At 43.9% G+C, this 13,963-nt stretch overlaps 1 protein-coding gene across 5 annotated transcripts in view; it reads right to left on the bottom strand.

The window, feature by feature from the left end:
* Nucleotides 1-13,963, bottom strand: part of EFR3B (EFR3 homolog B) — a 157,518-nt gene that overhangs the window by 75,633 nt on the left and 67,922 nt on the right. For all 5 annotated transcript variants that reach the window (XM_081944334.1, XM_081944333.1, XM_081944336.1 and 2 more), the window contains 2 exons: nt 4,826-4,902; nt 1,708-1,835 (listed from right to left, as the gene is read on the bottom strand). In XM_081944334.1, the coding sequence (XP_081800460.1) occupies nt 1,708-1,835; nt 4,826-4,902 (205 nt within the window). Of the gene's footprint in view, nt 1-1,707; nt 1,836-4,825; nt 4,903-13,963 lie in introns of those variants that run through there.

Here is a 13,963-nt window from a genome sequence, read left to right as displayed (position 1 = left end):
GGCCACTGCACCACTCATTCTTAAGCTACATGAAAGAAGATAAATCTCTATTCCTTTTCCAGTCCATGCATGGGCTCAGGAATTCTTGGAGTTGTCCATACATCTTAAAGTTGCTGAGATTGAGAAACATTGGATTAAAAATATAGGAAGGGAGATACTGTTAGGCAAACTTGGTAATAGTAACTGTATTTGAATACTGGAACCAATTACTCAGATAAGTAGTGAGGGGTGTTGAAACATTGCTAGATAATCATCTGCTGAAGACTTTTAAATTAGATTCCTACACTGAGCAGGTGTCTAAGCAACGCTCCCAAATTTATGATTCATTATAAAACTTACTGGCTGTGACATATCGTCATCATTAAAAATTAGTTCATATCACAGTTCTGCTTCTTTCAGGACTGTGGGGTAGTCTTTTTAAAAAAAGCAGATAAGGCTAAACAGAAACAAATATTTGAACATGACCCCAAGGTGGAGGGTGATCTTACAGTTGCAACAGCATTCTCTGTTTTTCCTTGTTAGGTCAGGTCAATTCTTGGTGGAAAGTAAAACAAAACAATAAAGTATGTATGTGTTTATGCTGTAGCACTGCTTGATACACTGGGTGGTCAAACAGTTCTGTCCATCTACTAAATGAAATAGCTGGATACAAAATTAAATAAAGGGCTTTTATGCAGAGTAATGACAGAGGAACTGGTTTTGCTTACAGGAAAGTTCTAGGTATATAAACTTCAAGTAGGATACAGCAAATAGAAATCCCTGACAAATCTGCTTCAATGTTTTTCAAGCTTTCTGCAATTCTGAACTATTAAATATGCATTTACAAAATACAGAGATCGTTCAATTTAACAGTCAGCTTTCTCCCCTTATTTTAGTCTTTATCTGTGATAGTTTACATTTGGGGGCCAATAAGATGATTAAGGTTGGATTTGTGCATTCTTTCTAACTCTGTCTGTTTTTAAAAGTGCGAAACTAAATCTTGAACCAAAATATTTATCACATGTTTTTGTTTACCACTTAAATCAGTTTATGTAATTCATGCTACAAGAAGAAGTCTTAACACAAATTTGCTGGTCAAGGTTATTTTTATCCCTGAATACAGGACTAAAGTCAAATCAATTACCAAGCCAATGAAATCTTATATTTTAGTTATTCCTAATCCCATTCACATTTTTCTTTTGGGGTTGTTGATTATCATAGTTCCATTTTGCATAGGACACATGTGCTCACAGTTGAACCTGAAACTATTCCATTATTGTCTATTTTATAAATTTTAGTACACACACTCTTACTTGTATGGCTGCCACTTGTATTACCACTGGTAAACCAGTTTTCAGACACTTTCTATTCTCAAAAACCAGTTGACTGCTGGAACATTTGGGAAAATGAGGCTGAACATTAATATGTGAAGGCTGTGGTAGGTTATTTGCCAAACTTGTTTGTGTGCGTGTGTGTAGGTTTGTGAATCTATCACAATCTATCCTTTATCTATGGACTTTGAATGTTGCTGTCACTGGGTGGGAGTTGGGCGACTATATAAATTAAACAGCTCAGCCCATGGTTTTAGCACTGCTGCCCTAGAGAGATGTTAATAGTTGGCATTCATAAACTTGAATTAGATGAACTGATAAGATGGCATGATAGAAACAGGATCTATATATCCAAACCCAGAAACATATATTTTAATAAGAAGAAAGGGTCCCTTACCCGTATCGGTGCCTGCCCACATCTCTGATTAGTTTTTCTGACAGATAAGCTCCAATGCGATCCAGCTTCTCTGGAGCAGAGAGGGCATAGAAAGTCAGCTTCTCCATGTTGGTTTTTACCAGCCCATCCTGAAAGAATATTTTCAAGCTAAAATTTAAGCTTATATTATTGAATGTACTAATCTCCTACCCAGAACACATTGTAAGCGCTGCCTGGTTCGGCTTGGCACCTCAAAGGCATCTACCATCAAAGGGGGGGGGGGAGGAGGAAGGATTAAAGGGCAATATAGCTACCATATTTTTGGGAGTACAAGACACACCTTTTTCCCTCCAAAAAGAGGCTGAAAATCTGGATGCGTCTTATACACTGAATACAGCATTTTTTTGCCTCCCAAAACCCCACCCCCTTCACCAAAATGGCCGTGCGGAGCCTTTAGGAGGCTTTCAGAGTGCTCCTGGGGGCTGGGGAGGGCAGAAATGAGTGAAAAACGGGCCGGTTTTTGCTCAATTTTGCTCCCCAGCCCCCAAGAGCACTCTATAAGCCTCCTAAAGGGTATGCATGCTCCTTTTTTGGCAAAAAACGGGGAGGATTTTGCTCATTTTTGGCCCCACCCCCCAGGAGCACTCTACACACCTCCTAAAGGCTATTCATGCCTTTTGGGGGGGGATGGATCTGTTTTTGCAAAAAATGGGTCGCTTTTGGGATGTCTGCAGAGTGTTTGCCTCTTCAAAATCTTGGTGCATCTTATACTCCAGTGCGTCTTATACTCTTAAAAATACGGTATACGGTATATGCATACATGATGGGAAATAGGGAGGGGGAAATGACAGGTAATAAAGACCAGAGCAGCCCAGATCCAATTTTTACCAGTACCCCAAAGCCAAGCACCCTGAGAAAATATGCAAATTGCCCCCATTCTCAAAACATTTTGGCGAGCTCTGGCTGGAAATGGACTGGTCACAGAGGGAGGTATGAGGTGCAGGTGAACCTTTCTGTATCTTTTGAGCGGGGGAAAATTCAGAGTTAGCCTGAATTTATTGCAACCAAAATCTTTAGCAAAAGAACCCTTTGCTTTAACCAAATGGAGTCAAGGGTCTTTCTTTCCTAAGGGATCAGATTGGGGCAGGTCTGACACACATCAGATTTCCTCTAGCATTATATATAAGTTCAACAGAAGGAAAGACCAAAAATCAACCAGCAAGTACTCTATGGCTGAACATACACTTGGGTTTGAATTAGTGGACACATGAGTACCGATGAATCACATGGCCAGCTAAATAAAGAGATAAAGACGTTGCTTCTAGATGACCTCAGCTTCTTCAAAGCAAAAGGAAATGTCTTACAGTATCAGGTGAATGTATAACTGGTGTCCTCATGTGCACTCATATACCCTACAAGCTTTAAAAGGATAGCTCTTCTTTTTTCTTTTTTAAAAAAAAAAGGGATTTGGCAATTCTCTCAGGCCTCTTGTGTATTTTCTGCACTTTAATTCAGAACCGAGAATGGAATATGAAAGTAGATAGAGAGATGTGATTATGTTTCTTTGGCTCTTCTCCTTCTGTTTTATTAGTTTTTAAGTTTCCAAGTTTTGTGTGCGTACGTGCGGGTATGTGCGTGCATATATATGTGCATGTATGTAGAACTTTGCATGGTCACACGAGATCTCTTAACCTTGAATCAAGTTAACTTTGATTCAATACGCATGTCCACTTCTCATGTATTAAATGGGGTGACACATGAAGTCATGTAGCCCCATTTGCTTTGTGGCTTTCACATGAAAAGCTGCAGAAGGCAAGTAAGGAAAGATGTAAGAGGCACATGTTATGTATATGACATATATAATTCATATGAAATAAGAAAATATGGACAGATAATTTTTTTCCTCCCGCTACTGTGTTACAACTCACAGTCATCTGATGAAACTAAATGCGGGGAGATTTAAGGTGACTAACAGAAATAATTAACTCATTTATGCAACATTACACAAGCATAATCTATTGCAGTTACTGTCATGGTGATGGATAGCCATATAAATCATTTAAATAAAATAAAAAAAATAATTGCAGAATGATCTGCTGTCTAATTCTGTAATGGCCATGTAAATAAATTGTTTTAAAAAGTAGACTACACAAATTGGTGGAGCCCAGAGAGGTAAGAGGAGGATTGAGCTCATGGAGTGTTGTGGCCTGCCAGCAGCCAGTGGACCTGGCAGCAGATTCAGACAGTGAGGAGGTTGGGGAGGAATATGGGCCAGTCCTGGGGGCTGAGGAATGCTCAGATGAGGGCTCTGTGTTGGAGGCAGAGAGGGAGCTAGACAGCAGGCAGAGGAACAGCTGGAGCCTGTTCCCAGTGTGCGCATAGGCAGAGCTGCCAGAAGATAAGAACAACTAACAAAGCAGGGTCAACTTAGGAGTAATGCCACATCTTGAGGTGATTGGCCCCTCCCATAGAAAATAAAAGAGGAGTGAACAAGGAATGGGCTTTTGCAGGAAACAATTCGTTCATTCGGTCGTTTCAAGAGTGGAAAGTTCTGTTTGTAAGTGACTGCGCCAAATTTTGCCTTGCCCTGCGTTTGGAAACTAGTTATTTGGCAGCTCACCAAATGAGGTAAGGTTCGTGTTGATACACTTTCCTCTGAAAGACTGTTTGTTAAGTCTTGCGGACAATGAATAAAAGGGATCACAGTTGTGTAAATAAAAGGGGTTTTGCCGGGACCAAGACTCTGCTTCTTGCTTCTTAAGGAAGCCTGAGTCAGAACATGGAGGTAAGATCAAGCAGCTTTAGTTTATTTAGACATGAAGAAAAGTTTTCAAAGACCGAGAAAGCCCAGAATAGATTTTTTAAAAATTATGAATTTGTTTTGTTAGTTTTGAGATTGGGTTGATCCTGAACATTGTTGCATGTATTTGCATTTTTCTTTTCTTGACTGGGTTAGCATAATGAAGTAAAATACCCGCAAATCACTTACTGAGATGGATGGTCATATAGATTGTATAAATAAATAAATAAATTTTAAAAACAGAAGAGAGGGATAAGCTAGGGGGCCATGACTACACTTATAAACCACTAGAACTGAAAGTCTGTCTGTGCAGAAGGCTTTTAGTTAAGGCTCACTTACCTCTGGATCTTCTGGGAAGATATTATCAACAAGTCTCTTGTAACGGGGACGCAGTGCTCCACAACAGCCGCACACACCTGAAAAAGAAAGGAAATTAAATCCTCCACATAACAAAGGAGTAGTAGAAATGAGATCTAGATTTGTTTTCAATTAGTTATGCAGATCATTCCTCTTGCGATCATAAATAAAGCTACAGAATCCTAGAATTAGTAGGGACCATTTTGACCCTCAAACAGTGCCCTCATTCATTACTGAGATGCAAATGAAAACAAATTTAAATATCAGAGAATATATGCTGTTCATGGTTGAACTGTAGAGTCCTTGGTGCTTTCTGAACTTGGTTGTTCGCTTGCAGACGTTTTATAACCCAACTAGGTAACATCATCTGTATGAGGTGAGCATGGGGTTTGCTCCCTTTTTTTAAATATAGTAATTTGCCCTGCCAGGTTTGGTGGTTTTCTCCTTGGTAAGTTCCTTGATTAAGAATACTGGATTATGAATAGCCTTGATTAGAGTATTGGTTTCTGTTTGATTGTCTGATGTTAATCCTTGTATATTGTCTGGGTGTCGTCCATTTATAGAGCATGTAATCTCTATTTTCTTTTTAGATAGTTTATCATCCCTTTTAAATAGTGCATAAATATGGTTATTTCTATGTGTCTATCGATGGCTGCTTTGTCTGAATACCAGGCTTTCAGGAATTCCCTGGTATTTTGGGATTTGGCTCAGAATTTCCCAATTAAAACTATGACTGAATCTATTCCTTGTGAGCTTAAGAATTTTTCATTGTGCTTTATAACTGCTAGCTGATGTCCATGCATGCACTCTGCTAACCTTCAGCCACTCTGTCCTACGTAGACACTGTTGTAGTCTACACTGTTTGTTGTAGATGATTCCCATATTTTTCTTCTTCTTGGCTATATGTCTTTTGGTTTACTGAAGATGTTTTGGAGATGTTTTTGTGCTACAGTGCTGCTGTGTGGTTGTAGGCAATAGAGTAATATTTCTGTGTCGGAAACATCGAAGTGCTTCTGTGGTGAAAGGATTTGCTGGTGACATCACTGATGTCTGAGGGAAGCCCAGTTGGAGGTTCCTTTCACATCCCCGTGAAGTTGCCCACCACAGTAGTACCCATTAATCAATTTGCGGTTGCCCACAGTAGAGCTGGAGCGTATGACAAGGCCTCACTCCACCCCATGGCAGCAACGGGTTTTGAACATGAGATTGCGGATTGTCAGCCCAGCATTTTAAACCACCATGGTCTCTTATGTAATAGATCATTACATACATACAAATTTTTAATTAGATCCAATACTTTTCAAGTTGTTTACTTGAAAGTTTATTCCAGCTAGTATATTTTTCAGTCTGCTTATATTCTTGCTGATGAAATCTCTGTCACAGTCCATTACAGCAGCCTTTCCAACCTGATACCGTATGTATGGGTTGGACTACATCTACAAAAATCCCCAAGCAGCAGGTCCCAAGCTAGAAACACTATGATTACATATTCTTCTCGGAAAATGGCAATTAAATGATAAGGAGCTGTGCAAGAAAACTACTGACAGTTGATGACTTAGTTTTTAGCAGCATAACTATATATTTACTCAGCAATAAAGGTCCAGTGAAGATTCAGTGAGATTTACTCCTAATTTATAGATATAATTGATGGAAATCTAATTATGGCTAGTCTCACACATTGTCCTAGTACACTGTTGTTGTTTTTTAAATTCTGGTTTATTAACTGGGTTTACACAGCATACAGTCATACACCGTGGTTTACAAATCACAATAGCTGGATTCACAAAATAAACAAGAATATAACTTATATGCAACTCAACAACTGATATGGTTACTTTCTTGCAATTTCAATAACAGCTGCAACAATAATAGTGATAGCAGTAAAAAAAAAAGTATCTATTTTGTCATTCCATCCTAAACTGATGCAACATAACAATCTAAATATACAGCATCACAATTCATAGTTTGACCTTATCAACCATTTATACAAAGCAGGGGATGAGATATCAGGGACCTCCAGAGTTGATGGATTAATGTGTTCCTTGCTTCAAGCAGATAATACAAATGCTGTAAACACTTGCAGTCTACAAAGAGGTAATTCATAGAATTCAATATATGTCCCCATTACATTTTTATGAGTCAAGGAGAGTAACAGAAGCTTCACCAGTCAAAAACAGAAAAATAGCTGAGGTAGAGTAGAAGAAAAAGGGCGATGGTACTTACCTGATACACCTCTTCTCATAGTGGGGGAGGAGTATCCAGGATGGGTTCATCTTGTCCTCTCATTGCTTGGGCTGAGTCAGATAAGCTCTTTGGGCCACACCCTGGTCACCAGGTACCACCCAGTTATCGGCGACGAACCTTATCCGACTCGCTGTGTCATCCACTCCAGACTTTATCTTAGTTTCAACCTTTATTTATTTCTTCAACAGAACAGCTCAACCATCAAACATAGCATTCATGTTACATAACCATATCGGGGAGGGGCTGGATACTCCTCCCCCACTATGAGAAGAGGCGTATCAGGTAAGTACCAACGCCCTTTCTCCATAGTGAGGGGAGGAGTATCCAGGATGGGACATACCAATGCTTATATGTCCCTAGGGAGGGTTACCCATGTTAAGAGCTCGCACAAACTTTATGCCTGGTGAGGCGTCACCTCCGCCCTGTGCACAGCCTGCAACATCCTACGCCCGAATGAAGCCACTGCAGAGGCAAAGGAGTCCAGTTTGTAGTTCCTTGCGAATGATGAGGGGGAAGACCACGTAGCTGCCCTACAGATCTCAGTCAATGAGGCCTGGGTGGCCCAGGCCGTCGAGGTGGCCATGCTTCATGTGGAATGTGTTGTAATAGAGCTCGGTGTTTGCAGACCCCATGTTTGGTAGGCTGAAGTGGTGGCCACCAGAAAGGCCACTTTAAGAGTCAAAAACTTAAGAGACACAGTTCGCAAGGGTTCGAAAGGAGGGCCTGTCAGAACATCCAACACCTTATACAAGTCCCAGGAGGGGTACCTGTGTACCGTGGGTGGCTTAAGATTGGAAGCCCCCTTGAGGAATCGCCTGACCATGGGGTGGTGAGTCAAGGTCTGAGACCTACCGCACAGAAGTACCGATGAGATGGCCAAGATCTGTCTCCTAATCATGTTGGGAGATAACCCACCTGAAGGAAGTCCAGAACCTGCAGGATCGTGGCTCGAACTGGATCATGGCTCCTGGAGCTGCACCATGTTGAAAGGGCACGCCATGTAGCGCCGTAAATGCACTCCGTGGAAGGTCTGCGAGCCATCTGAATAGTCTGTATCACTCTGGGGGAGAAGTGGCCTTCCCTTAGGATGCTCCGCTCAAGCGCCAAGGGGTCAACTGAAGCCCTGAGGGTCCGGGTGCTCCAGCGATCCCTGGCTGAGGGAGATCTTCCAGGGCCTGTCCACCGAGAGAGATTGGAGATCGGCAAACCAAGGCCTCAAAATGGGAATTCGATGCTGCAGGTCTTGCAGCCGCAGCAGAGTAAACCGGTTGAAGAAGGAGGCGGCGGTGGCTTCTCTCACTGCCCAGGCCGCTGCTTGATGCATCCTCTGAAAGGTGAGGTCAGCTTTTTTGTCTTCCGCCTTCAGGGCATCTTCTGGTTCCCCTGGTATGTTAGTAGGCGTATGCAGGGCCGTGCCAGGCACATCAATGGTGGATTCCAAAAGCACATGGGCCATGTCCCTGTCCACGTTGAAGAAGGTCTTGTCCGTGGAAGTGGGCATGGGGCCTGCCGTGGGAGAGGCCCATTGCCGTTTGATCATGTCTAGGAAAGACTTGGGTGTGGGCACCGTATCTGCCTTGATGGCCTGCTCCTCGAAATTGTTTTCCGCTGAAAACCCCTGGGGTTGTACCGGGGCTTCTGCTGGCCTGTTGCCAAGCTTGGCAGATGTCTTGGCCTTGAACAGAAGGGATTTGTACAAAGAGGGCTGGAATAATCCGAAGACGGGAGGTTTGGGAGGAGGCATGCCTTCGTCCTCAGAGAGTCTATCCTCTCTGATTTTGAATCACTGTCCCCCTGGGAGGAGGCAGGTGATTCTGGAAATTCTTCCTCCTGAGTCTTTAGCCTTCTGAGACCCTAGGCACGGGGGCTGTCTGGGTCTGCATCTGCGGCTGCTGAAAGGCTGCTGCCATGCACTGCTGGAAGGCCCGCATCATCATATCCTGGAAGTTGGGCATCCCTGATGTGGGTGGTATTCCAGCCCCTGTGCCAGCAGGTGTGGACGGGAAGGGCTGTGGCGAGGGTCCCACTGCTGTGGGGCGTGGGGGTGATTGCCATCCTTGTGCAGCCTCCCAGATGCCTGAAGTATCAAAGGGAATCCTCACCTATGGGGGGGGGGGGTTTCCCCATCTGCAGTCCTGCCAGGAGAAAGAATCCCTGGAAATCCTTCCCCAGGTTCCTGGCCAGGGGTAGCCCTCTTGCTGCTGGCCTTGTGGCAAATGTGCTCCAATTTGGAGCCAGGCTTTGGGGGCTTGGAGCTGCAGCCTGCCTCTTTGGCCCCCTTGGAGGAGACGTGCTTTTTCTTTGCCTTTGCCTTGCCGCCTCCTCCTCCCTTAGCAGCCTCTGTAGCAGTCTCTGAGCTGGTTAGCTGCTCCTCTGCTCCTTCGGTGGGGCTGCTGGCTGCTGGGCTGGAGGTTTGAGTCTTGCCGGCATCCTCTGTGCTGCTGGGCACCGCCATCTTGTATCACGTGGTTCCAAAATGGCCACTGGCTCCAAATTCAAAAAGTTCCTCTCCCTGGGAATAAGTGGAAGCGGCTTGTGCCTTTGGGGCTGCCGCGCGGCTTCCGCTACCGCTGGAGAGCTCTCCCTCTCGTTTCCTCCACTCTCTTCTGAGCTTTGCGAGCTCCTGCGGGCTGCTATCTCTCTCCGGCACTCTTAGGCAGGTGCGGGCACTCCGCTCCATTTAAAAAAATCACTGTTTGCTGCTCGACCCCCTAGGGGGGCGGAATGCTCCGGCACCGGCTGAGCCTCTCCGACGTGACTGCTTTCCTGGGGCTTCCAAGGGAGCGTCCCCTCGCCCGCAGTCTCGATTAGTGCCCGAGGTCTCTCTTTATGACCTGAGATGCGCGTTGCCCTGAAGGGCTTGCTGCGCGTGCTCTCTCTCTCTCTTCCCGGCCAGGGAATCAGCCAAAAGCCAGTTACCCATTCAGGCAGGGAGGCAGTGAATGCAATCAAGTTAACAGTGAGTTCAATCCTTTCTTTAAAAATTTTCAGGAGCTTGGGATGATCACAGCCTCCTGTTGAGGCGCTGAGTCGATAACTGGGTGGTACCTGGTGACCAGGACGTGGCCCAAAGAGCTTATCTGACTCAGCCCAATCAATGAGAGGACAAGGTCAACCCATCCTGGATACTCCTCCCCTCACTATGGGAAAAAAAAAGCTTCAGGGAGCTGCTTCACAGTTTTGCCTTGTTAAGACTTTCCCTTTTTCCTTCCTAATTGCAATTACAGGCATTCTTTATATAAGACCGTCCAGAATGCTTCCAGGGTATCGTAATAACAAGCTTGCCTCCTATCTTCTTAAGCATAGAAATCATCTAGCAGTCCTTCTTCACAACATTAACACTAGCATCATTTCTGTCTTTATCCTTAGGCAATGCTGGAACTTGGATGACATGGAGGTGTTTGGGCTTTCCCATCCTCCGATATGCTGAGATCAGAACTTCCACAATTCCTTAGGGAGAATGTTCAGTGATCTCCATGGCTGAAAATGTTGGGAGATGCTGTCTTAAAATGTCTGGAGGACATAGGATTGGCTAATATTTTCCTAACACTTCTGGAGAGCACCAGGTTGGCAAAGGCAGCATTATAACACAGAGATAAAGAAAGCAGAAATATCCCTATTATAATTGTGAGGAAAATATTTTGTCCTACATTCCACAAAAGGGCAAACCTTGGAGCAAAGAAGGGGCAATCATCAGAAAGTAAGCAAGCCATCAAAATGTGTAGGATATTGTAGCTGCTCCAACTTCTCAGAGACAAAATAGGCTGTATTGCTTTTCTCGGAATGGTTCATATGTTATATTCGCAACTGTAACAAGCTTCCTTGTTTAGACATATATCGCTTCATCATGCTTTACAGCCCTGTCTAAGCGGTTTACAGAGTCAGTATATTGCCCCCCAACAATCTGGGTCCTCATTTTACCTACCTTGGAAGGATGGAAGGCTAAGTCAACCTTGAGCTGATCAGAATTGAACTGATGGCAGTCGGCAGAATTAGCCTGCAATACTGATTTCTACCCATTGCACCACTACTTAAAACCATTCGTTCGGCAACTGCCTGAAATTATGACAGTGATGAAAAACGGATTTATGACTCGGGTCCAAAATTATGGCACTTGACACAAGGGATCAAAATCTGGGCACTTGGCAACCTGCATGCACTTATGATTGCAAGGGGATTGCAATTTCCTCTATCTGCCTATTCCCCCCCCCCCAAATCTATGTCTTTTTGGCAACCCTGCACAGCAACACTCACCAGTCAGCGGAAGTCTCATCCAACTGCCATTCTCCAAATGAGTGGAGCTCTCCAAGCAATGAGACTCAGTTGAATGCCAGCATGGAGAATGGCAGAAGCGTGTTCTCCCGATAGTTCAGAAGCCTCGTGTGATTTCAATTTGGTGCAATTTGCCGAAAGAGGCTTCCAAAGTATCACGAGATTTGGATGATGGCACAGCCAGGAGCTGTCAAGACCGAGTGGCTGTGGCTACCACACCCCGGTTCAGTCAGTTGATTCCATCACTGACCATAGGGGGCGAGCAATTGCCCCCTGTGGAGCGGGCGCGCAATTTGGGCGTCCTCCTAGATGCCCGGCTGTCAATGGATGACCATGTGGCAGCCGTGGCAAGGGGGGCGTTCCACCAGGTTCGCCTGGTGTGCCAATTGCGCCCCCTACTGGACCGGGATGCCCTACGCACGGTCACTCATGCACTGGTGACGTCTCGGCTGGACTACTGCAATGCCCTCTACATGGGGCTTCCCTTGGGACGCGCTCGAAGACTGCAGCTAGTCCAGAACGCAGCCGCGCGGGCTATTATGGGGAGTACTAGGTACTCCCATGTAACACCGCTCCTGCGCGAGCTGCACTGGCTGCCTGTGGTCTTTTGAGTGCGTTTCAAGGTGTTAATTACCATCTTCAAAGCGCTCCATGGCTCAGGACCTAGGTACTTGCGGGATCGCATCCTACCACACACTTCCCTGCGACCGATTCGCTCTCACAGGGAAGGACTCCTCCGGGTGCCGTCCACTAAGCAATGCCAACGGGCGGCACCTAGGAGTAGAGCCTTCTCTGTGATGGGCCCAACCCTCTGGAATGACCTCCACCCCGATATCAGAACCACCACCGACTTCCGCTCCTTTCGACAAAAACTGAAGACTCACCTGTTCCGTTTAGCTGGCCTGGCCCATTTATAGTTTTATTCTACCTCCTGGCAGATATTTTAATTGGGTATTTTTAGGGTATTTAAATATTGCTTTTAACTACTTTACTGCAGATATGTACAGTTTCTTATTGCCTCCTCTTTGTGTTTGTATTTTCTATTTATTGATGTGTTTTTATTTGACTGTACACCGCCCCGAGTCCCTTTGGGGAGAGGGGGCGGTATAAAAATCTAAATAAAAGTAAAGTAATGTAAAGTAAAGTCAGCATATTCTACATTTATTGTTTAGCCTAGCTTTAATCCTTAGCAGATTTTTCATTATTTTTTAATATAGGGTACATATATTCTTTTTTCAAGCAATATTTTTTTAATGTAATAGTTTCATAGCTATAGTTAATTTTATAAAGAAGTGTTAATTGCAATGCTTGGGAAGTGTAATAAACACCGCACTGTTTAACAAACACCTTACTGTTTTGAATTTTGCCCTGAGTCCTGTGAGAGGGCAGTATAAAACAGAGCAAGTTAATTATGTTTTCAGTGATCACGGGAAAGTAAGGTCATAAGCAAGTAAAGCGAGAATTCATTACAAAGAGCTTGCTTTGTATTAAATAGAAAATAGTCAGCTATTTGTTTGTTTGGAGGCAGAAACCAAAGAGAACAGAAAGTAGATAGGGCATCATTAAATAGATGGCGACAAACTGGACAACTGCAGAACGCAAAGTTACAGGTACTCCTCAAGGTACACCCTTGGGCCAGGAACCTTAGTCATTGAGTGAAGAGGTTGTTAAGTGAAACATCACATGATTACCTCACTCAACAACTGCAATCATGGTATTCTGGACTGCAGGCACTGAATGAGAATTCTGAACCATTAAGCAGATGAGTCTCCTGATAAAGTGTGCAGGAATGCCTCAGGGAGATGGGGGAGGCCCTGAGAGGCCTGGTGCAGGCTGCGTGCAAGGTGGGGGTGGTTCAGCTAGCTCAACCCAGTAGTATTTATGACTACAGGGGTGCTGCAAACCCTTCCCCCCAATCTCACTTCCCTCCCCCCAATCCATGTCTTTTTGGTCACTTGTACAATGACACTCATGGATGGCAGCACTGCTTCCACTATCCCCCAGGCTTGGATTTCAGCTCTGGTGCCACTGCTGGCACTGAGAAATGGACATGTGCAGAAGCAAGGAAATATTGGACTAAGATAAGAGTATGGTTAAAGAAAATGTTACAACAAGAAATAGAATTTAGACCAGATATATTTTTACTAGGTATTATGCCAGAGAAATTCAATAAAGAGGATGCTTATTTGATTATACATGTAACTACAGCAGCAAGAATTGTATTTGCCCAAAATTGGAAACTAAGTTAGTTACCAACAGATGAAGAGATAGTAAAAAAGATAATTAGATTGTGCAGAGATGAATAGGTTGACAATGAAAATAAAGGATAAAGAGGAATCGGAGGACTTCAAGATATGGGGAAGATTTTATGATTGGCTAGAGAAAGGAAACTAGAAAAGAAAGTAGGGAGAAGATATAGAACCCGGATGATGCACTGTTAAATGGAAAAGTGGGAGAAGAAGGGGAAAACAGAAAAGAAAATACTAAATATATAAGTATATATGCAACAGCGAGATACAAAGGGGGGGTATAGTTAGGATAGATTAGCGAAGGTACGGGAATAAGAAATAATATCAAATTATATTTGGTTTAGCGGAAATACCA

Source organism: Natrix helvetica (assembly GCF_964273705.1).
Source record: "Natrix helvetica genome assembly, chromosome: 2".
Classification (NCBI taxonomy): domain Eukaryota; kingdom Metazoa; phylum Chordata; class Lepidosauria; order Squamata; family Natricidae; genus Natrix; species Natrix helvetica.
The sequence above is the reverse complement of the archived record's forward strand: the minus strand, read 5'-3'. Positions and strand labels throughout refer to the sequence as shown.